This window comes from Aythya ferina, assembly GCF_964211825.1.
Source record: "Aythya ferina genome assembly, chromosome: Z".
Lineage (NCBI taxonomy): Eukaryota > Metazoa > Chordata > Aves > Anseriformes > Anatidae > Aythya > Aythya ferina.
Window position 1 is genome coordinate 28,774,972 of NC_140299.1, and position 23,107 is coordinate 28,798,078.

At 35.8% G+C, this 23,107-nt stretch overlaps 1 protein-coding gene across 6 annotated transcripts in view; it reads left to right on the forward strand.

Moving 5' to 3' along the window:
• SMARCA2 (SWI/SNF related BAF chromatin remodeling complex subunit ATPase 2) overlaps positions 1 to 23,107 on the forward strand; it is a 119,846-nt gene that overhangs the window by 87,665 nt on the left and 9,074 nt on the right. For 5 of the 6 annotated variants that reach the window (XM_084505414.1, XM_084505412.1, XM_084505411.1 and 2 more), the window contains one exon: positions 11,149 to 11,366. In XM_084505414.1, coding sequence (XP_084361540.1) covers positions 11,149 to 11,366 — 218 coding nt within the window. Of the gene's footprint in view, positions 1 to 6,151; positions 6,311 to 11,148; positions 11,367 to 23,107 lie in introns of those variants that run through there. The other variant, XM_084505416.1, reaches the window with a different exon arrangement.

Below are 23,107 nucleotides of genomic sequence, written 5' to 3' on the forward strand. Positions count from 1 at the left end.
CATAAGCCACAAATATGAGCATACACAGTGTCTGGTGAGACTGTGCTGCTGCCCTGAACAACCTCTCAAGCAAGCTGTAAGAAACATCATCACTAGCTGTCGCTGCAGCCTGCTGCTCTGTAGCTGTTGGCATGACAACCAGATTCCTTAAAAACAGGAGGGAGGAGTTCGCCTCTTCTGCTCTTAGGAAGCATTTATATTCTGGAAGTATATCATGCTGTCATAGATTCTATCACTGCACCACCTTTATCAGGACTGCAAAATATTTTGCTGGATCTCTAGGCAGATTATTTCCTAGAGGGTTATAAGAGTTGTTCTAAAGTCTGCATTGCTTAGGATGATCTTCGAGAACAGAGGACATTTCTTTGAGACACTGTGAAAGAGTGCATTTGACCTGCTGATCAAGGAGCAGTTAAAATGACCAGTTTCCTGTTAAACATTTTTTTTTTCCCATCTCGGATACTTACTGTGTCCTCGTCTTCACTCCAGTACCATCAACTTAGGCAGAGATACCAAGACAAGTCTTTCCTGATCAAGACAGTTTATCTAGTTCTCATGTTCTTTGTCTGTCATCCTACAAACCCTGACTCTGAAGCTAAATCTCTGGATTCTGCTTCTCATTCAGTTTAATTGCTGTCTAAGTGACATGAACAAAGTTCTGTCTTCTTGTGCAATTGATTTTAAATAGCTTTGTATATTGTCCGGGGAAACATGTTTGATTCCAAAATGAGTACTATCTGGTTTTTCTCCTGCACAAATGCAAATCTCCAACTACTGCAAACTACTTGTTTTGCTGATCTAAAAAATCAAAGTGAAATTTAAGCATTTAGTCTGTAATTAGTCAGTCTTACTTAAAGAAAACCAGTAATGGAAGAATATCTAGTGAATACTGTTTAATGTAATTATGACATAATTTTATTTGCTTTCTTCTTTATGTTTACTAGCTAGGATAAAACGTATTTTCAATTATTTTTTCATCAACTGGAACTTTAAATGACTTTTTGACTTTACATGCTCTCTCTAACAGTTTTTTAAAAGATAGGTCCTGCATCACAGCTAGTAAAGTTGGCCCAGCTTATTACAACAGCTTGATTACTAAAAAAAACAAACTAGGTTTTGTTGTTTTCTAAGACAGTTTTGCTTTTATGTATGCACATTTGGAATCAGTACGAAGTACAAATGCCAGATTCTGTACCTGGAACAGCGTAATCCTGGATGTAATCCTGTGAGCTGAGGCTGAAAGAGTTGGGACCTAATGCTGGAGAAGACGAGCGTCAGGGGGGATCTTATCAATGTGTATAAATAACTGAAAGGATATATAGGGAATAATAAAGGATAAAGGGATAAATAACCCTTTATAACCTTAAATAAGGGTGCAGAGAAGGTGGAGTCAGGTCCTTTTCAGTGGTTGCCAGTGCCAGAGCAAGAAACAATGGGCACAAACTGGAGCACAAGAAGTTCCATCAGAATGTCAGGAAGCACTTCTTTATTGTGTCTGGGTGATGGAGAACTGCCACAGGTTGCCCAGAGAGAGGTTGTGGGGTCTTCCTCCTTGGAGATCTTCAAAAGCTATCTGGATATGGTCCTGGGCAGCCTTCTCTAGATATGTGATTGAGCCAGAGGGTTGGACCAGATGACCTCCAGAGGTCATTTCCAACATCAGCCATTCTGTGGTGTACTTACAGACTGGGGGTCAACTGGCTGGAGTGCAGCCCTGTCGGAATGGAGCTGTGGGTTTGTTTGGTGGTAAGTTCAGTGTGAGTCAACAACGTACCCTGTCAGCAAAAAGGATAAACCTTTTTATCCTGGGATAAAAATATCCCTATTCTGGGATCCATTTAGCACAACATAGCTAGGTGGTCAAAAAATGTATTGTCCCACTATACGCAGCTATACTCAGCATTGGTGCAGCCTTACCTTAAGTATTATGTGCAGTTTGGGGCTCCACAATATAAGAATGATATAAAAATACTAAAATGTGTCCAAAGGAGAGCAACAAAGATGATGAAGTGACATGAAGGCAAGATGTATGAGGAGCAGCTAAGGGTACAGCATAGAGACCAGGAGACTGGGGGTTGACCTCATTGTAGCCTATAACTTTCTCATGAGCTGTCAGAGAGGGAGGTGCTGATCTCTTCTTTCTGGTGACTAAAGTTATCTCTTCCATAGCCTAATACTAGCAAGGTACATTACAAGCAAATATGGTCCACAAAAGATACAAAAGATTTAGGATTGCACTGTCCTTCCAAAGGACTGATCTGTTGAGGGTGCAAACCCTGCCATTATACCAGATGTTTTTCTGGTAGGGTCTCAGAAGAAAAGGGAGGCAATGCTCTTTGAATGAAGAAAGGTTAATCCCTGAAAATATAGTAACAACCATGTAGTTCCCATTCCAAAGGAGTGAATTTTGATTATTTTTTTTTTAAGAAGAACAAAAACATGAAAGGTCTCTCTTTAATATTATGAGCAGCAAAACAGCCATGTTGCCTGTCTGCCAGGACAAATAACCATACAGAGTACTAATATCCTACCTTTTTCCAGAACAGAAGAATTTATATTTTTAAATATCCATATCCAATTTATATTTTTTTAAATATCCAATTACACCCTATTATTCAAGGTGTGTGTAGGGGGACGGGGGGAGCTAAATTAACATTTTATAGTACAAAAAGTTCCCATTAGTATAGAAAGACAAAGTAAGTAGCAGCAGGAAATACTTGTCTGAGGGCTGGAAAGAGAAACCATCCTACTTTATTAGAGGTCATAGAAATGTGTTTCTGATGGAGTTTTATATTCATGGTGTCCTCATAAAACAAACTGTCTTGTCTGAATGTGAGAGAGTAAATCCTTGGCATATAGTATAATTCCTGTATTTGGGAATCTTCCATTCTTGATTACTGAATGTCTTTTTGACATAAGTGCAGCTTGTTTCCTCCTGCTTAGAAAAAAAAAATGTCTGTCAGCAGTGAAAGGAATATAGTCATTACCAAAAATACTCTGTTTATAATGTCTAAGCTAATTAAGTGTTGTAGCAAGTAATTAAAAACGGGAGAAAAAATACTTTCAGAAGGGCAATAAAATGATATGGCCCACCAGTAGATTTATTTTAGACCACAGAAATAAATCTGGAAGCAAAACCCACATTTCAACATAAGCTGTAGCAACCTCTTTTTAAAAAACTTTATTTCTTATGAAGTGTGAGATGATGAAGAAAATAAAACATCTCTTGTTGTAGGACACAAAAGTGTTATACAGTTGACCAAATTAAATGTTTATTGTTTACAATGAATTAAAGGTAAAATGAGAAAAGTAATCACCTCCACCTTTCTCTGTCACCTGCTAAAACCAGTAAGTTTGTAATGTAACAGCTTTTCTTTGGCTCTTCTAGGAAACATAGACTTGGACAAGGAAGAAAAATGTAACTGGAGTAGTGATGTTCTCACAATACTTTTGTTAGTGTAGTGTTGTGTACACTGCTAAAATAGGTTGTCCTAGTTCAGAATTCTGGGTAAGACGGAGAGAAAATGCTGATAAAATTTAAAATTAAACAAACAAACAAACAAACTTTCCTCTTCTAGTCTTTCTCAATGAAATAACAGTCCTTAAATGCTCCAGAATCCCATCTGTTCAACAAACATATGCATCTATGTCATACTGAACAAGTTAAATGGTAAAAATGAGGCATGTCAGTCTTCTTAGGTTTTTCTTGAAGAAGGATTACCATTGAATCTGAAGCCAGGAAACATGTATCTTCCTTGAACTGTTTTCCTGAGCTGGTGAAAATTGTATGTAATAGATCATTCACAAGTAGAAAGGCTGAAGCAAATAGCAAGGCAGACTTATTTGCACTCAGAGAGCCCTTTTTCACCTTTCTTCACCTTGTGTTTTATTCCCAATTCATTTTTGGCATGGGAAACTTCAAAGAATCATTTCCTGTTCAAGTAAGGAAGAAAAAGTGTAGCACTCCATAGTGTTATTTATAAATATTAGAGAACAATAAATGAACAAAGGGAAACTGAGATGCATAAAAAGGCAACGTATCAACTGAATGTTATCGTTGTGTATGTACTTTTTGTAATTGATTGTTTTCTCCATATAATTTAAGGAATATAATTTTTCTCTATATATATCATGCTACCTTTCAAAAAACATTCACTGTCTTGAACAGTTATTTTCTGTTCTTAGTTATTGAAAGTTGCAATTGTAAACTAAAAATATATTTAACATATCAGTTAAATCAGTCCTTGAAAGATAGCTTCAGTCACATTAAATTTATTCCTCTACAACCGTCAGTCTGTAAACAACTAATATTTTTTCCTTCATAAATTTTCTTGCAATATTTTCATAGATTATAGTCTTGCAGTGTCTTTAAGTTCTTTACATTCAGTCTGTAATTTTTTCTTCTAATTGCATATCAATATCCCATAAGGTTCTAAACAATCTGAACTGTGCAGGATGACATGTAGTTTAGAACAGCTATAATAACATCCCTTTCAGAATTATGTTTATCATCATCAGGAACTTTCACATGCTGTTTTGTATTGTCCTCAAGTTTTGAATGAGAGTGTTTCCAAACACAGTAATAAACCTGGCTATTACTCCAATTGACAAGAGATGTCCATCAGGTTATTTAGATTTTCAAAGAGAAGGAGAGGAGATTTAAAAAAAAACAACAGAAACACACACAAAAAAAACCCTATCATTCCATGATAAAAAGTAAGAAGTTGATACCAGTTGTTTCTGGCTTAGAATTTATTTGGAACATGTGGTGTTTTTTGTTTTTTATTTTTTTTTTTTTATGCTCTGCCTCTGTTTGCCTAGGTTAAGAGGCTGTTTCTGCAAATGAAATCTTAATAAGGCATGAAGTACACATGTATGGGAGGGGTTTTTTGAAAACCTGAAGAAGACCGTTAGAGATAGTTCTGTAGATATTTTAAGAGTGTGGCTGCATAGATGTAGACCACAGAATAAAGATAATGATAATTTGGCATTTATTGTCTTAATACAGTGAATGCATGTTTTCTCAAAGTTCTTTTTGGCTAAGGAAAGCATCTTCACAGTCAGCCTGATAAAACTAATACAACTGTTCCTTTTTATCACCCAATTCCTTCCCCCCAGTGAATCATACCAATGTGGCCTGCTCTGACTTGGAGCAAGTTCATCAGTGCTGTCTGTGTGTGATGCTTTACTTAGTAATTGTCATATTAAAGATGATGATTAAATGTTACAATAGTTTATCAGAAGTATTTTTCTCAAACCAGAAACAAAAATCAGAGGATATAAGTTATTCTTGTGAAATTTTAGATTGTTACTTTTTTTAATTACATGATCTGTTTCTTTGGATGAGACTATTTAAAAAGAAAAAAAATGTTCTTGCATTATACTGTCAAGATTTTTTTTCATCAATCTTTACATTAAAATGCAAGGGAAAATTGTTTATAATTTGCATTTTTGCTATCCTTAATGTCCAATTAAAGATAGACACTTGGAATTTCTGTGCTAATTAATAAACAACTGTTAGCAGTTTTCAAATGCAAAACAGTAAACAAACTACATTCTCCCACTTCTCAAAAAGAAGCAATCTTCAGCAATGTAAAGGTGCAGACTCTGAATTATGAACACTGACTGAAAGGTTAGAGTTCCTTATTTTGTGGAAATTCAGCAAATTTGAGAAGAACACATTACAAGCCTATGTGTTTTTCATAATAATTGAATTTAGTTTGCATTTTTACAAAAAAAAAAAAAATACATTTTTGAGTTGGGTTGCATAGAGTTTTTGGAACTTTCCTTTTGTGGAGCAAAATGAGTCAGCAATAAATAGGGAGGTACTAGAAGTGTTCACTAATTCTTTGCCTTGAGCATATTTTTATCTATAGTGTCATAGTTTAGACCCAACAAAGTCAGCTTGGTGAATTTGTTGTACAGTGCTATCCATGAAGGAAAGAATGTTCAGATAAATTAACTCTTTATCAATTCTTGTATTTGCTTCAGGTATTTAGTCTTGCACATTAGATCTTAAATTTTATGCCCTTTCATCTAGTTGCCAAGTATTATTATTTTTCTTCTTCGTAATCTTTGTCAGTAACAGACTGACCTCTATGCAGTAGCATAATAAGAGCTGTTCAGTTACAGAGTAGGGGAACTTCCCACAGAAAGCCAGCAAGTATTTTCACTGTGTAGAAGCCTTAAACAGCAACAGGTATCTGGACTGTCAGTGTTGAGAAACGAAGCAGGAGAACTGTATTTTGAAGATATCTTTTGGAGAGGATTAATTTCAAGTTGGAATATCGATATCTTCATGGACTGTCAGGTATGATCTGAGTAAATGGACTGTCAGGTATGATCTGAGTAAACACATACAATATAGGCGAATAGCTTTTCAAATATGCATAGAAGAAGAAGAAAACAGTGGAGTTTCTGTTGGAATATCACTGCGGGATTTAGAGGATTATTAGAAAAGATAAATTAGTAGGTACAGGTAGATTGGTGACGTTTTAGTGCTTTTGATGTTTGTTGTTAGCCCTTTGATGGGTTCTTTCACTTCTTTGCTGTATTACTGACAAGTTTTCTGTTGCTGCTTAAGTGCTTAACAGCCTTTAAGTTTAGTTCCTCATGGTCAGTGCAGTGGCTAAGTAAGTTATTTGTTGCCTCTAGAAAATTCCACACTTTTGAAAAATTTGCATAGTTAGGTTAGTATTTATTCTTCAGGAATTGTGAAGCTAACACCTTCTTCTGTTCACCTATGTTTTCAGCATTTTCATCATATTTTCAGTATTGTCAAGTAGATGTCAACCAGATGTACATCACCTCTTTTATTTTGTGTGTACAATTTCTTTAACTTAAGTAAAAGCAGTGCCCTTCATTATGCTTTAGCTTTCAGATAGCTATAGTTACCTCAGATCAAATGAAAAATAATTGTCGTGCAGTGTGCCACTGAAAACTAGAGACAGGCTTTAGATGCCTGCTATATGCTGTTATGTACATTGCTGTTATAACAGGCATCATATAAAACTCATTTTATTCTCAGCACCACCACTGATTCACTGTATGACCAGAGTCGAGTTGTTTGATTCCTGTAAAATGAGTTCAAAACTAATGTTAAGGCCTATATGATGCTTGACTTGCTGAAGACAGTCACAAAGCAAAACACAGAGCAGTAGTAGCTCTTAGTGTTTATTTGGGTTCATAATTATCAGTTGAAAATGTGTTCAGTCATGGTGTTATGTTTTCAAAAATCTGTATATAGTTAAGAATGCATCCATAATGACCTGCTCTTCTAATGGGGGAACAAAATAGTTTCAGTTTTGATTTTTCTTTACTATGTTTCAGTTTCCAGTTTTTTGAGACTTCCACCTCAAAACAGCTAAGTTATTTCTGTTTTCAAAGGGGAAAATGTAATTGCAAGCCACAATAGGAAAACTGTCTAAGAAACAACTTGCATTCTGAAAAATCCACTTTATGCATGTGTGCGTTTAGCTGGTCTCCCGTTTTGGATGAAGGGGATTTGGCTTCTGTAATTAATGGCCTATATACTCTTTATTATAATTCTGGTGCCCCGAGAAGCTTTCATGGTCTTAGCTCCTAAGCAAATAAATTGTTTTGTCTACATAGACTAGGATACAGCAACAAGATTCAGAAAAGCCTGAAGACTGTCAGTACTGGACTTAACGTTGAATCCTAACGCTTCCAGCTTCTTTGCCTTTCATGAGGCACCCAATCCTTTGCAAAATTGGATTTAATTAAGTTATCACAGTTTTCTTTCAAAAATAAAGGTTTCAGATTATTGTACTCTCGTGTCCTGCTTCCTTGGGGAAGGAAAGCTCTAAGTTTTTGTTTACCATTTTCTTTGACTCCTTAGCTGTTCACCTCTGTAACGCAGAGGCATGTGAGCATGGGAGATGTCTGTGCTATCTTGCATTTTTGTATCATCTGTCAGGAATTGACGGACCTGGGATGCATATGCATTATAATGAAAGTAGAAGTTTGGAAGGGCATTCTCTTTGGTGTAGCACTTCAGCCCTAGAACAGTACTTTTTTAGATCAAAGAGGTCTGTTAGTTGGATTGGCTAAGTAGATATTTTGTTGTTCATACAGATGTGTAGACATACGCTGACCATTAATACCTCTGCTGATACTTGATTTCTGTGATGTAGTTTTAAGTCATCTTCTGGGGTAGTGTAACTTGTAAATTTGGCTTTATATACTACAGTTTATATCCAAAATGTAAACTTGCTATTTAGGAACTAATGTTAATTGGGTATCACATTAACAACATTTTTGGACTGCTGGTATTCTCACATTGGTTTTGAAGTGCTGTCAAAAGAGATCTTAGGTTAAGCCTTAAATTAAGGAAATACTACCTGAGTTGACACGTATGCACATAAAGTTTGAAATGCGAGAATAGTAATCAACTAATGCATTTTTACCTTGTAATAGTAAGTATAGAGATTTTAGTGTTCATCAGCAGTTCTTTAGTACGCTAGGAATTAATTCACTACCCGTTAGCCCCTAATTTTAAGAGTGCTAGGGTATGTTAGCTTCCTTGTTTGTTTGTTTTTGTGTTTTTAGTACATTACTAAATTAAGTGTTTAAAAATATATATTTTTACCTTCTCTATCATAATTTATTTAAAAATATTATGTACTCCAAGCAAAAACTATATGCAGAATTCTAAAATAAGATGTCAGTACACTCTGTGATGATAGCATAACTGTTACTTTTTCAGGACAGTAAATTTAACAAGCAAACAGAAATATAAATGTATTATAATCGAGTAAATATGCATTTTCTGCAGGACAACAAAGTGATACCAAAACTAACAAAATGGTTACTTGTTTGTTTTTAATTTCTTTTCAATCAGAATAGCTCTTTATCTATTTCAATAACCAAAACCTAATCTGCTTACTGTGGAGCAATAGGAATATGTTTTCTGTAATAAATACCTCTTTAAAATGCATGCAACCTATTTTAGTTTTAAAATCATCCATGAAATTGTTTAATTTTGTTATTATAATTAAAATGTTAGAAACAGTAAGTAGCTGCCCAACTAAAAATCTTATTTAGATGCCTAGAATAATAAGGGAAAAATATGATAAGTAGTTGTCAATATTAAAGCAGTCTGAAGGAGGAAGGCTTTGGGCCTTGTAGTAGGTAGAATGAAACAGCAGATTTGAGTATCCACAATCCTTTCAGTATTAAATTTTCAGTAAAATAAAATTACTTGTATATGAAAACATAGCCTTTCCCCAGCTCTCTTTTTTTTCCTGATCAGCTGATGAAGAGACTAGCAGCTCGCTGCTTTGCTGGCTTGTTAATTTTATCCCCACTAACTGTGATTTCCGATAGCCGGCCTGCTGATAGTGGTAAGGTAAATATCCTTTTTCATTGCCGTCTTGAAGATTCAGTAGAACTACATCACAGGCATGTGTAGGTGTGTAACACATCAAAAGTCGGTGTTCTCCGTATTTCTATGTACAACTGAGTGCTTAAGGAGAGCAATGACATTAACTGTTGACAGCCTTGCATGCTGTATTTATTATTAGCATTTCTAGCTTCCAAGATATGCAGAGAAATTTCCTTTTCTTTATCTTCGTTAGCTGCAGTGGTTTATAGTGGGTTTCCTGCTTTAGCCAAATGAATATTAATGAATTTGTGTGCAGATTTTTTTTCATTCTTTTTTTCTTCCTAACTCATCAGATCTCAAACCTCCTTCATAGTGGTTATCTGAGTGCTGTGGAAGCATGATGTAAATTGTCTTTTGATTATTAAGGCCTAGTTTCAGGCTGTCCCTCAGGATTCTGTGTTCGTGTTTGTTCTGTGGATTTGTACATCGGAGAATGCATAGGAAACAGATTTTGAAATCCCACTGGTGTTTTTAACATGCCAGGTTGTTTTGTGTTGTGTACCAGGTTTTGTTCACGAAACGTTTTTCAAGAGACATTGTACACAATTGAAAGAAATTATGTCTGGGCTGTAATCACTCTTTTTATATAGATTGTTATGCTCACATGATCATAAATATTAGCCATGTTTGGTGCTGTGGAAAAATGAAGGTAATTGCCTTATGATTAGAGCTCTTTCAGTTACGAGAAAGGAGTGATTAGCATTTGCATGTACTCCAGGCAATATTGAGAGGCAAAAGGGACAAATATCAACATCAGTTATGTTCTGAGAAAGCATTAATCAGAAATCCTAGTTTTAAGATTCTTTAGTATTTTTTTCGTTTTAATTTCAGTTCTCTTTTTTTTCTTTTTTTCCTTTTTTTGTTTGTTTGTTGGTTTTCCCAAAGCAAGAAAAGTTCAGCTTCTTGGTGTATTACATGGATCTGATAGTCACTGCGTGAACAGGTTTTCTTTATTCCTAGTTTGTTTTTTTGTAGTGATTTTTTTAATCCCGCTGTTTGCTGCTGCTGAGTCTGGGTAAAAGCATACATACAGGTAATTGAAACTGGTGTTCATTGTTTGTGACTGTGTGCTGTATTTTTTTTTCTTTTTTTTGCATCCAATCTTATGAGTGCTTTTTACAGCAAAACTCTGCATTGTCAGTCCTTTAGCCTTTTGTTAGTTACTATTCTAGAATAGAATTATACATTTTAGAGTTGGTTTTAATGGTTAGGTGATTTGTAACTCACTTAAACTATTTGGAAGAGAAGCTGAGTGTTACTTGTTACTGCATAAAGTATCTGTGTGTCCTTTGCGTGACCAAAGAACTGTGTGTGATCTGGTTTGAGGAACAGAGTGCAGTGTAGACTGTCCTCTTTGAAAACATGTGACATCAAAGTCTGTTTTGCATGGAACTAAGTAATTGAGAACTGCCACTGATGTGAACAAATGACTGTTTCCTGTAAGCTTACTGGCACCGTACCACAGGCCCTCGATTTGTGTGAAACTATGACTTGGAGTGGAATTAAAGGTTCAGATAAATATTCATTTATTTGGATGGTAACAGGTTTCTTAGAACAAATTAATGTTCAGTTTCTCTTTTCTAGCAACTCAATTCTTCACTGAACTTTTTTTTAAATAAACTGAATATTTAGAGTTATCTGTATTTTGTGGGGTTGCATTTTTTGTTTTTAAATGTAGCTTGTTAGTTCCCTTTGCCGTATGTCTTTTTTTTTTTAATCATACTTTTCAAATCCATGGTTGTCAGGCAATTGAAGACGGCAATTTGGAAGAGATGGAAGAGGAAGTGCGGCTTAAAAAACGGAAGAGACGAAGAAATGTGGATAAGGATTCTGGGAAAGAGGATGGAGAGAAAGCAAAGAAAAGAAGAGGCAGGCCTCCTGCAGAGAAGTTGTCACCTAACCCACCCAAACTGACAAAACAAATGAATGCTATCATTGATACTGTGATAAACTACAAAGATAGGTGAGTGTGCTCTCTCTCCCCCTCTGTCCCTCTCTGTTTTTTAACAGCATCAGTTTTATTATCAGTCTTCAGGTGGAATTGATGACACAGCATTTTTAAAAAGTAATTCTATTTAGGACCTGACCCTGTAAGTCTTCCTTTATGTAGAGTGTTTTTAAAGACCCACCTGATAGGAAGCTGTTGAAATAAAAATACGTAATAAATAAATAAGGCATTGAGCTCTTACTTTAGTGGTACAGCCCGTATTAATATCAATCTCTTTAAATACATGACTACCGATTTCTTAATGCAAGTTCTCCATATGACCCATGAGATTGACCAAAATATATAATGGGCCCTTGAATAAATTGGCAGCCCTTGACCAACCAAAAGAAAAAGTACAGAAATTCTGAGCATAAGGTTGTCTACAGATGAGCTAGAAGCCTGGTTGTCCTGTCAATTCAGCATAAAAAAATGTTAAGTATCTTAACCTTAGGAAGAAATGTAGCTTCTAATCCAAAATGTGATTTGAAGATTCCTATTTTGTAGGTTTTTAACCTGAACGTTATCTTTGCTTAGTGAGGAAGAAATAGAGAAGCTGTTAATTAATAGCGCTTTTGAATCAGACTCGTTTAAGGAAGTCGTGTTTTTGAACTCAGCTTTTATTTCCCAAAAATCAGTATAGCCTTATTGTGTATATACATGTATCCTTTCTTTGCCATATGCTGAATTACAGAAATCACATAAAGAACCATTTTAAGCTAAAATTAATATAAAATTAATATAAAATGCATTCAGAGATAATCAAATAGTGTTTGTATTAAGTGACCCGCACCATTTCAACAATACAAGATTGTGTATAAACGAACTTCCAGAGTCTGTGACTTCAAATAGCAAGTTGCACTTCTTCCTTTTTGTAACTAGTGTTCTGGGTGTGGCTGTAAAGTTAACTGGGTTAGTATGTGGTGAAGGATACCAAGCCTGACCTTTCTGTCACATTACTGTTGAAGTGAAGCATTCTGTGATCTGTGGGCTCTCTACAGAGTACTTTAAAAAGTTTATTGCATCATAACAGGATTCAGAGCAATTGATGTGATGACCAGGAAGCTCACTACAAGCTCAGTATATTCAGCTTCTATTACTTTATAACAAAGAAGCTGAAAAGTGATGAAAGTTCAGATATACCAATCAGAGAATAATAAGGAAGCATCTCTTTTTATTTTGGATCCCTGGCCTTGAACCTTTTCCTCAAGCCAGGTACTTCTGAATAGGGCTTCTACTTCTCATTTCAAAAATAGTGAACAAGTTACTTCCGCTGACCTCCAGTATATCATAAAATTGTTACTGGAGATAGTAACTGATAGTAACCAATAGTTACTGGGGAAGTAGAAGACTGCCTGTTGCTTGTGCCCCAGGAAGTTCATATCTGATTTCTGCCACACAAGTAACTACTGTACTATTATGTAGTAAAAAGGCCTACCAGTCACCCTCCCAGGAGCATGTTTCATGATTCTGCAAGACCAAATTGGTTGCCACTGATAAAATTGTACAGTGCCCTAGACAGTTAGAAATTAAAAATACCTGTTAAACTGAGCTCCTAAATGTGATGAACTTTGCAGAGGAATTCCAAGTTCCTGTATTCTGATTTGTTTTTGAACCAACATCAAACCTTTCAGTCCTGTGAAGATTGGGACAGAAAAGATTTGAAAAATTAGGCACTAAGGAACTTCACTACTTAACCCCAATTTTTTAAAAACTTTTTTTTTTAAGGTTACTATAGAGTTTGAACACTTTCAGGATTTGCAGCTTTAGAATTAAATGGATTTAGGCATTTGAAGCCTTCAGCTTTTGTTCCCATTTTTTCAGCTCTGGGCTTTTGTGAGAGAAATTGTGGCAAGTATAGAGGGACAGGTTAATTGGAAGGAAAGGCAATGAGCTTCGTCTGGGGAGAAAACTGTTTTGTTTTGTTTCTTTTTTCTTCTTTCCTGTATTACTATCTGAATGCTGGAAACCATCTTTGTCTTTGGCTTATATTTTCATTACTAACAAAAGTTGCATCTCTTCATTGTGCAAGTTCAGAGGGTTAATATAGTCCACAGACAGCTGATCTTATCCCAAAAGGTGGAACCATCCAAAATCTTACTATCTCTGGCCTTAGTTACATTGTCAAAAGCAAATTGATGATCTTTAGTCTAAAGTTTTGTTACAGTTAATTAGTAGCAGATGGGAGGTGGGAGCGGGGAGAAATAAAAAAAAAATAAAATAAAATAAAATAATAATAAAAAAATAATAATAAAAAAAAAAACAACAAGAAAATGTGTTGGTAAACTACTAAATATCTCTGTATTTTTTCTCTCATGTTTCTCTTCGCATTTGAGAAGAGTTCCGTGTAAACAAAGAACCACTTCTCCTTTCTTATTAAAACCTTTCTTTTAAAAAAATATTTTTCCATGGTTCTCACAGATATATGGAGTTGTAGTTGAGTGGGTTTTTTTGTATGTTTTTTTGGTGAAGGTTCTAGATAATTAGATAATGTTGATATAGTCTCCAAATACTTTCTTAATACTTTCCCCCGCCTATGGCGGGGTGTGTGTGTGTGTGTGTGTGTGTGTGTGTGGAGTTAGATGATCTTTAAGGTCCCTTCCAACCCAAGTTATTCTATGATTGTTGTCCTGTCTTTTGTTCTTTTGTAAGCATTTTGGGAAGAGTAGAATCTTTTCTTTCTTTATTTAAAAAGCATCCAACAAAATAGGTTCGGTTGCTTATGTATAGGAGAGCTAAAGGCTACAAAAATACAAACAATAATCATTACTAAACTGCAGTTTGAGCTACACAGTTATTAAATAAACATCAAAATAAGATTAAACAAACAAACTGGCAGCATTTGAAATAAGTGTTTGGTGTAAAGGAATGCAGTATATGATCATTTTGAAAACAAAACTCAGATAAATACACAGCTAGTTGTAAAGCCTGGCTAAAGAACTCTATGCAAGACAGTGGAGTTTAGCAATGAGGTCATCTCCTTGTTGAGGTGAATCCCATTTAATAAAGGAAATAGTAAAGAAGGAGAAAAGGCCAAAGATGTAATGCATTGTTAAAATCTTCAGCTCTGTTTGGACTCTTTGGTGTGAGAGCTATTGAGGTCCTTGTCAAGTTCACACTGGTTTCTTGCAGGCTGCTGTGCTTTGGATTCTACTATTGAGTGATGTACCTTAAGCTCTTCTTTGTGTTGATACACATTTCTTTATCATATCTTTGTATTTATCTTACTGTTGAGATAAATAGTCATGCGTCAGTTTGCAGAACTGTGTGGCAAGTGCTCCAACTCACTAAGAAATAAAGTGCTCCAACTTACTAAGAAATAAAAATGCATGTTGAATTCAGTGCTCAACCTGCTAAATTGTACCCATGCTCTATTACCTAGCTTTGAGTATCAAATGATAAAGCATATTACTAGCTGTAGATACAGAGCAGTACTACAGATGCAGAGCCTTTTTTCTGTTCTACGCTGCTTCGCCGTTGTAAGTGAAGACTAATTAAGTTTCATCTATAATGGATTAGAAGGAAGAAGAAATGTGGACTGGAAGAAAAGCAAGATAGAAAAGGTGGTCATATTCTTCTGACTTAAAGGAAAAATGTCCTAATAAGGTTATGACAGGGAAACAGTTTTAGATGGTTTTGCATTATGTTAGCTTTTCTAACTGCAGCTTTTGCAGTTCTAGCTTTTTGCTGGCATATCATCTGCTAAGGGGGAATACACCTGTGCAGGATAACATTGGATTAAATCATCTGCTTTCTTCATTGTAAGTTAAATGGATGGATTGAGGAAAGAGTAAGATTTGATAAATTAAGGAAAACAGCTTGATAATGGAAGACCACAGAAGTTTGAATGTGAGTGAGGTCTGGAGTTTGCTAAGGTAAAACAATTATGAAATGTTAATGTCAAAGAGAAGGATAATCTTCTGGGAAAAGGTTGACTGGATGAAAGAGGGAGAACAAAGGATATTTCTAGAAATAATGGTGAGGAAGTCTGAAGCAATTTCAAAATTGTCATTTAAGAGAAAAAGAAGTGTTGAGAGAAAGTGAGAATTCCCACACGTTAATTAAAATTTGCAGGAAATGTTGAACATTGAGGGAATAGTTACTCATTTATATTAATAAAATGAGAACAAGGAAAGAAGGAGAGCTAGTGTGCGGTGGGGATGACATAGAGAATAAATGAAGATTGTATATTTAAAACTCCAAAGTTAAATGATTCTTACTTGATTCTCAGTAAAAATAATGATATTGGCCATGAAGACAGGGAGAATGGATAGTGCTATGGTAACAGTGAGAACATGGATAGTAAAATTACCAAGAGGAATGGAATATTTGAAGAACTCAAGCATTCCTCTGTGGGAACAGGCCTCTGAGTGATAGAAATCTCAGGATTTTGAAAGGACTGATGTATAGAAGCTGATATCAGATTTGTCATGCAAGACTAGCTTTCTAGCTGATTCTGTAGCCAAGGTATGCTATTTCATCAAAGGAAGAGAGAGATGTTTTACAAAGTTGGGTTTTGGTAAAGCATGTGTTACGGTCCAATAGGAAACCTATTTGCTCAGGTGAAAGAGATCTAATGAGTAAGTTTTCTAATCTCAGTGAAAAAAATAAAAAAGCAAAGATTGAGATGTAACTAAAGACAGTGTTAACAACAGCAAAAAGTATTAAACTGGAAAGAAGATGCCACAAAAGTTCTTGGAAGGTTGGTGTTGGCATAGGTCAAAATATATTAATTATATGTGTTTTAAAATGAGGAGTGTCCTCGCCAAACGTGAAGTTCAAAAGTATCAATATTAAAGGAATACAGCATGTTATTTATGGAGGACTGAACACAGTTAAATCTGGAGTCAAAGAACTGGCATGAAACAATGTAGCTCAGACTGCATTAAAAGGTAGTTACAGACTAAAAATTGGAAACTTTTCCTTGAGTTGGAAGCTCGTTATGTGGAAATCATAGAAAAAGAAAGATCTAGACAGAGAAATTATTGATCAAAATTAAATATGAGCAATCAGTATTGTCCATCTATTAAAAAAAAAAAAAAAAAAAAAACACCCTTGGCCCCTACACTATTACCAGTACGGATGAAGAAATACAGGTATCATTATATGTGATGAAATCAATGTGTGTCTGGATTGCTGTTCTTGAATACCTTCCATTCAAGAAAGATTAGTTTATACTGAAAGTGTAAATAATTACTTCAAGGTTGGGATAGTCTTGCAAGAAGAAACATGTTGGTTTGTTTATCCTCACACAGCACAACATGAGAAGGGAAAACAGTTGCTCTAAGTAAATTCATCTAGGAAAGAAAGAAAACATAAACACGGGGAGAATTTAATTTAATTTAATTTAAAACACATTTAGATGTTGAATTTAGCGATATGGTTTAGTGGAGGACTTGTTAGTGTTAGGTCAGAGGTTGGACTCAATGATCTTGATGTCTCTTCCAACCTAGACAATTCTGTGATTCTGTAATATAGAAATATATAACATACAGAACGGTGGTCACAAGGTTATATGAGTGTAAACAGTCAGGAATATATTCAGGTTGGTAACTAAAAGATTCTGGAACACTCTCCTGTCTGAAGTAGTGGCATGGGAATACCTAACTAGATTTACGACTTGTTCCTTGATTAAAAAGCTTTGCATTATTGTTTGTTACCAAGGTCTTAGATTCAAGGACCTGTAAACACCTTTCCAGTTACACAATTGATCCTGATTCTCTAATGTAAACTATATTCATTGCCTTTGCGGGTTCCATTTGAAATAATTTCAGTTTAATTTAATTTGTTATTTTATTGAAATTACTGCTTCACTTAAACTAGTACTCCAGTGCCCTTACAGATCTTGCACCTCATTTAAATCTTGCTATATACAGCTGTTCAGAAGAGAGTGAGTTGAAATGTATCAGTTTAGGTTACCATCACTCATTGTTAGTTCTGATTATATTAACCTGTCTTCTATCCCCTCTAAAATTAGGAGTGGATAATGCGGAGATTAGCGTGTTGTATGTACATTATGTTTTCAGGAAGCATAGTCCAGCCTTTTGAAAGCAGGAACAATTTTACTGGAGAGAGATGTTTTTTTCCACGGATAAGGAATTTGCATGCCAAATGCTAAAGTCTCCAGCTGCTGATTTTGCATCATGCACATGCATGCTTACTTTCCAGAACCATCGTTTTCCTCTTTTTATGGTGTTCTTTTATTTTTTGTTACAGAGGAAGACATGCTGTAAGTTTTGCTTCCCGTTCCTGATTGTTAGAATTTAGTGGGGGGAAAAAAAAAATGGATAATCATAATCCTTCAACCTATGTACAAATCTGTTGTCCTCTTCTGCCTCACATCAGTTTGATATTTACTGTTTAGGTGCCAATTTGGTGCACCTGCTGTTTTGCATGAGCTTTGTTTAGATAGCAAGAGTTTACTTACGAGCCCCAGGACCCTAACAGCTCAGTTGCATGCAGTGATTTACAATCGTTATTCAGCTCCTTTCTTCTCTGCTCATCAGCCTTAAATAAAGTAAGGACTTGCACTGGTGTACCCATTAGCTTCACAAAACCTCCTCCCTGTTGCAGGTAGTAGTTAACCACATTCAAGAAAGCTGATAAGAAAATTGGAGGCTGGGGTTGTTGCGTCCAACCCGTGTTTTGTGCCTTGGCAACAGATTTCGCCTGTCTGTGATGCCTAGTATTTCAATCATTGCCTCGTTAAAGCTAAAATGTTTAAATTAATGGCCACAGTATTCTAATTTTGACAGGGCATAGGGAGAGAGTATTTTTCTGTGTATTTGAAATTGATTTTATTCAGAGTTTTTCCAGCTGTTTTCTGAATTTGCCAGTTTTTAACTGTTGAAAAATGATGAGTAATGTAATTAGCCATTACTGATCTAACCAGTAATTAATTATGCCAACTGGTACTCTTGAGTATTCAAACACGCGAAGGAAATAATTCTAGTTTATACCCAATCCAAAGGTATGGAGTATATAGCCATGTGTCAAAATCAAGAATTAGTATTTCTACCCATTTCCATTTCATTGATAGGGACAAGTCCACCATGTATTACTGTAGTCGATTCAAAAAAAGAAGAATCGATAAATACATTTAACAGAAATGAATAGTATTCCTACTTATCTGGATTGTGGTTTGAAGTTTTCACATAGTAAGGTCATTCCTCTGTATTTATGCTCTCTTCATTTTTCTATACACACAACTTGTTTGTGTTTTAACAAACATCATTTTTAGTTACACTTGAATAGGAGGTGCAATTTGTGCACAGTAGTTCTGGTTGTGAGCGTTCATTCTAACCACCCTCTACTGAATTTCAGCGTTTGCTAAAAAGTGTGAAATTTGCCAGAAATGTGAGAACATTATGCAGTGTCAGCTTCGCAGTTGTCTCTCCTTTTTGACTCCTAAAGAGAAAAAGGTTTGATAGTAGTAGAAATTTTGATAGGTGAGTGGCAGCTTGTTTCTGGCCACATACTGCCAGAGAAAAAGGGTACAAAAGCAGATACTTATAAATTAGGCCTAATGGTTTCTGCATTTAATTCTACTGAAGATAATACTGACTAAATGAGTGGAAATATATACTTAATGTACCTTGTAAGTAGTTTGACAGAACTGAGAGAAAATTGGAAGCACTGAGCACAAATACTTTTCTGAGTGAAAATCTTTTTTAAATGATCAGTTATCTATTAACGACTTTGCATACCATGTAAGTATTTGCATGTGAGCACATAGAGGACTGATGTGTTGAGGTACTGCAGTCGCAGTGAGCTGTCACTCTTAGTTCATTTGCAGTGAGCTCTAATAATTTATTCTGGTCCTTTTTCCCTTCAGCAAGTATCCTGCTAGTTGCTAGGCAACTGTAAGTGATCTTTTACTGCGCATGCTTTTTATGTGGCAGTTGTGGTTATTATTTTCTAAACCTGAAGATGAGGATTAAAATCAGTGTTGCACTAATAATTACTAATTTTCTCCTATTGTACCCAGAATACAGCTACCTGAGATTGTCAGAAAAGATAACATTCATTTACAGTATATGTGGTTGTATACAAAGGGAGCAGAAGGTAACATTTCTTTGTGAAAGGCATTTCTATAAAAATGGTACAGTAGAATAAACTGTTATTGATCTGGGTAGGCAAAACTGGGCACTAGTCTTTTGTCTGTTGCATATTTCATGCACTTAATGCGTTGGTTTTTTTCCTCCCATGACCTTAAGTGATTCTCAGTAATTAATTATATCAGACAAAAGCTTGAAGGTTTTTTATGGCATTCTTCCTTTAATAGAATGTGTGAACAAGCTACAGTTACATAGATTTATATCTTGAAAATAGGATATTACATTTTAGTAATTTACTACCATTATATTTTTCATATGAAATACAATATAAGGGTGTGTGCGTATATGTAAAAAGGAGTGGGAAGGGGAAGAATCATGTAGCCATGAGATAAACATACATATATATATGTTTAAGCTCATATATATATGTGTGTGTATACATATGTGTGTGTGTGTGTATATATATATATATATGTAGGAGCTTGTTTTTACAAGGGCAAATATGACCAACGTGTTTTAAAGTCTGATCAAAATTAGGAGATTATTAGCAGCTGTTCATACTAAAATAAGATTAAATATGGTTATATTTGCTGTTAAAATCTGAAGTGTAATTGAAGCAACACCAGCATCAGTGTTTTAGTATTTTTTCTGAAATAGATATTTCTGTTAGAAGAATGCTGGTGAAGTTTAAAACACAGCAGTGACAACTCAGTCCCTCTGCATACCAAATCCACATTGCACAAAGTTTTGAAAGCAACTTTTTGTACTTTAAAAGATTAGCTTGTATCTGTATTATACACAAATATATTGTACAGATTTACTGAAAGCATTTAAAATTTACCAAGTCAAGCACACAGAAAATAGGATATAACAGAGGGGAAAAAAAAAAAATGTGTAAACCTAATGTTTCCTATTGTCTTAGGAACATAACATTGTGTGCTGTGTAAAGGTGTTACAGCCTACTCGTTTGCTTTGCTTTCCTGTGCTTTGCACAGAGCCTGTGCCTTGTGTATAGAAGATGGGCAATGAGCACTTAATGCATGGCCAGGTTCCTCCCGGGCTTCTCTGGACACATCACTTTTTCACAATATTATGCTGTCATTCTTCCCAATGTTTTATTCTCATTTTACATATGAAGAACAGAGACCAGAGACTTAAATTCATTAAATAATTTGGGCACCAGAGATCTTATTTCTCAGAGTATTTAGTGTTTAGTAGATTCAGAAAAAATGTCAATGATCTCAGTTGCAGCTGAGAGTGTTCGGCACTTCCCTTTATTAACAATGTATTACTGTATATATAAATACATATATTCTTCAATTTCCAGAAGAGTGGGAACAGATTAATTTAGTAAATTGTGTAGTGTATTTTTAATGCATTGCTTTTGTATTGCTTTCTCTTTCTCTTCAAGAGGACAGCCTGAGATGATGACAGGTTCTGTTGTGTGACACGACGTTGTCACTGACAGGAATCATTAACAGGATTGGTGCCTTTAAATCCATAACATAAACACCTCCGACTTTCACTGAGAAAGTAGGAAAGTAATGAATTTGACTTTTCAATGTGAATCAGTTCTAAGGAGATGGCAGATGCAGTGGCTTGTCACCTGGGATGACAATTATCTGGTCATTTTAGGATTTCTTCTATTTCAGTAACAGGGTGCTTCCCAAGTAAACTAAATCTCTTGGCTGAAGTTGCTAGTAAACTGCTTGGAGCGTGAGTTACAAGTGGTCTACACCAACATCTGTATAGGATAGATAGGCATGACTATCTATAGTCAGGGAAGGATAGATAGGCATGACTATCTATCCTTCCCTGACAGAGATGCAAAGTACACCTTTTTGTCTCCTTGTGCAGCAGCAGCACCAAAAAGTGTGTTTGCATGTGCCATGATCTTATGTGAACTCCCAGGAGACAGCTGGCAGTTATTGTCTGCTGCTGCAAGTCAAAAAATGTTGTCAGGATGAGACAGACGCATTTACTAGGTTAGCACTGGAGAGAAAAATACTCTAGATGCCAGGTTGTCCCAGGGATATTGGATCGACACCATTGATTAGCAGGCTATGACTTAAACGTTTATATTTGTTGTTCTCTCTGATGCAAGATCTATAAGGAGCAAAAGCATCCCAAAACTAAAATAAGAACATTAAGAAATCTTGAATTAGGTGAGCAATAGCTCTTTAGGAAATGAGAAAAATCTGCTCATTCCTGCTTGTTCGTTGATCTTTCAACATTCCCCAAGCAAATTCGTCTCCGCAGATTCTCAAGCATTAAGAAGTACCTACGATATGATAGGCATTCATGATTTACATAAAGGACAAAGCTGTTCAGTGCTTTCTATTATCCTTATATTGTTCATAACAGAATTGCCTCAGTTAACCTGTGTTTCACTGTTGATTTAACGTGTCTAATAATATCCCACGCTGTTAAGGAGGGTGACTGCAAGAGAGAAGCTCAAGTGGAGGTGAAGACTTGGCAGCAGCCAAGTCTTGTCCAACTCCTGTGAGGGTTTGATTTGTTTAAATTATCATCCAAAGGTGGAAATGAGAAATCAGTGTAATGAGAGAAGCAAGCATGTGAACGTGGGCAGGGAATGCTTGTGAATGCTAAGCACAAGGGATTACAGTTCATCTCATCAGAACTTTTTTCTGCTACTTTGTCTGTGACAAGAACAAAGTTGCACAGAGAGGAAAAATAAGAAAAGAAAAAAAAATGAAGCTTCTAAGTGCCATTAACACATTTCCTCTCCACGTGACTTACAGTCATCTATCATTTGTGAAGCCACAAATGAGAAGATTTAAAGCAAGCAAACAAACACAAAAAACTTCAATTTGTAAGTGTCAAAATAGCTATAAATAAAGGGTTGACAATAGGAAATCTGGAAAGCTTAGAAATTCTGAACACCTGTAAATGATAGGAAATGTTCCTAGAGTATGAGAGGATTTTAGATAACCCATTACTTTATTTCAGATGATTGAAGAAGCACAAATCACAGTAGTGATTTTCAGTACAGTAGGAATGATCTTCCCAGGAACCTAACACTCAGTAATGGAAATTAATAATGTTCTTGGGATTAATTAATAATGTTCAAGAGAGTTGGAAGGTGTGATTGCTGGGCTGCTTTCCATCATCTATCAGTGGTCATGGTCATCTGGAGAGGTCCCGGATGACTGGAGACTTGCTAATGTGATACCCATCTATAAGAAGGGTCATAAGGAGGACATGGGGAACAACAGGCCAGTCAGCCTGACCTTGGTGCCAGGAAAGGTGATGGAACGGGTCATCCTGAATATAATCATGCAATGTATGTGGGACCTGGGGGGATCAGACCCAGTCAGCATGGGTTTATGAAAGGCAAGTCCTGCCTGACCTTTACTTCATCTCCTGCTATGACCAGGCAACCCACCTGGTGGATGAGGGAAAGCCTGCTGACATAGTCTACCTAGACTTCAGCAAGGCCTTTGACATGGTCTCCCACAGTCTTCTCCTGGAGAAGCTGGCAGCCCATGGCTTGGACAGGCACACTCTTTGCTGGGTTAAAAACTGGCTGGATGGCTGGGCCCAGAGAGTGGTGGTGAACAGAGTGAAATCCAGCTGGTGACCGGTCACCAGTGGTGTTCCCCAGGGGTCGGTGTTGGGGCCCATCCTCTTTAATATCTTTAT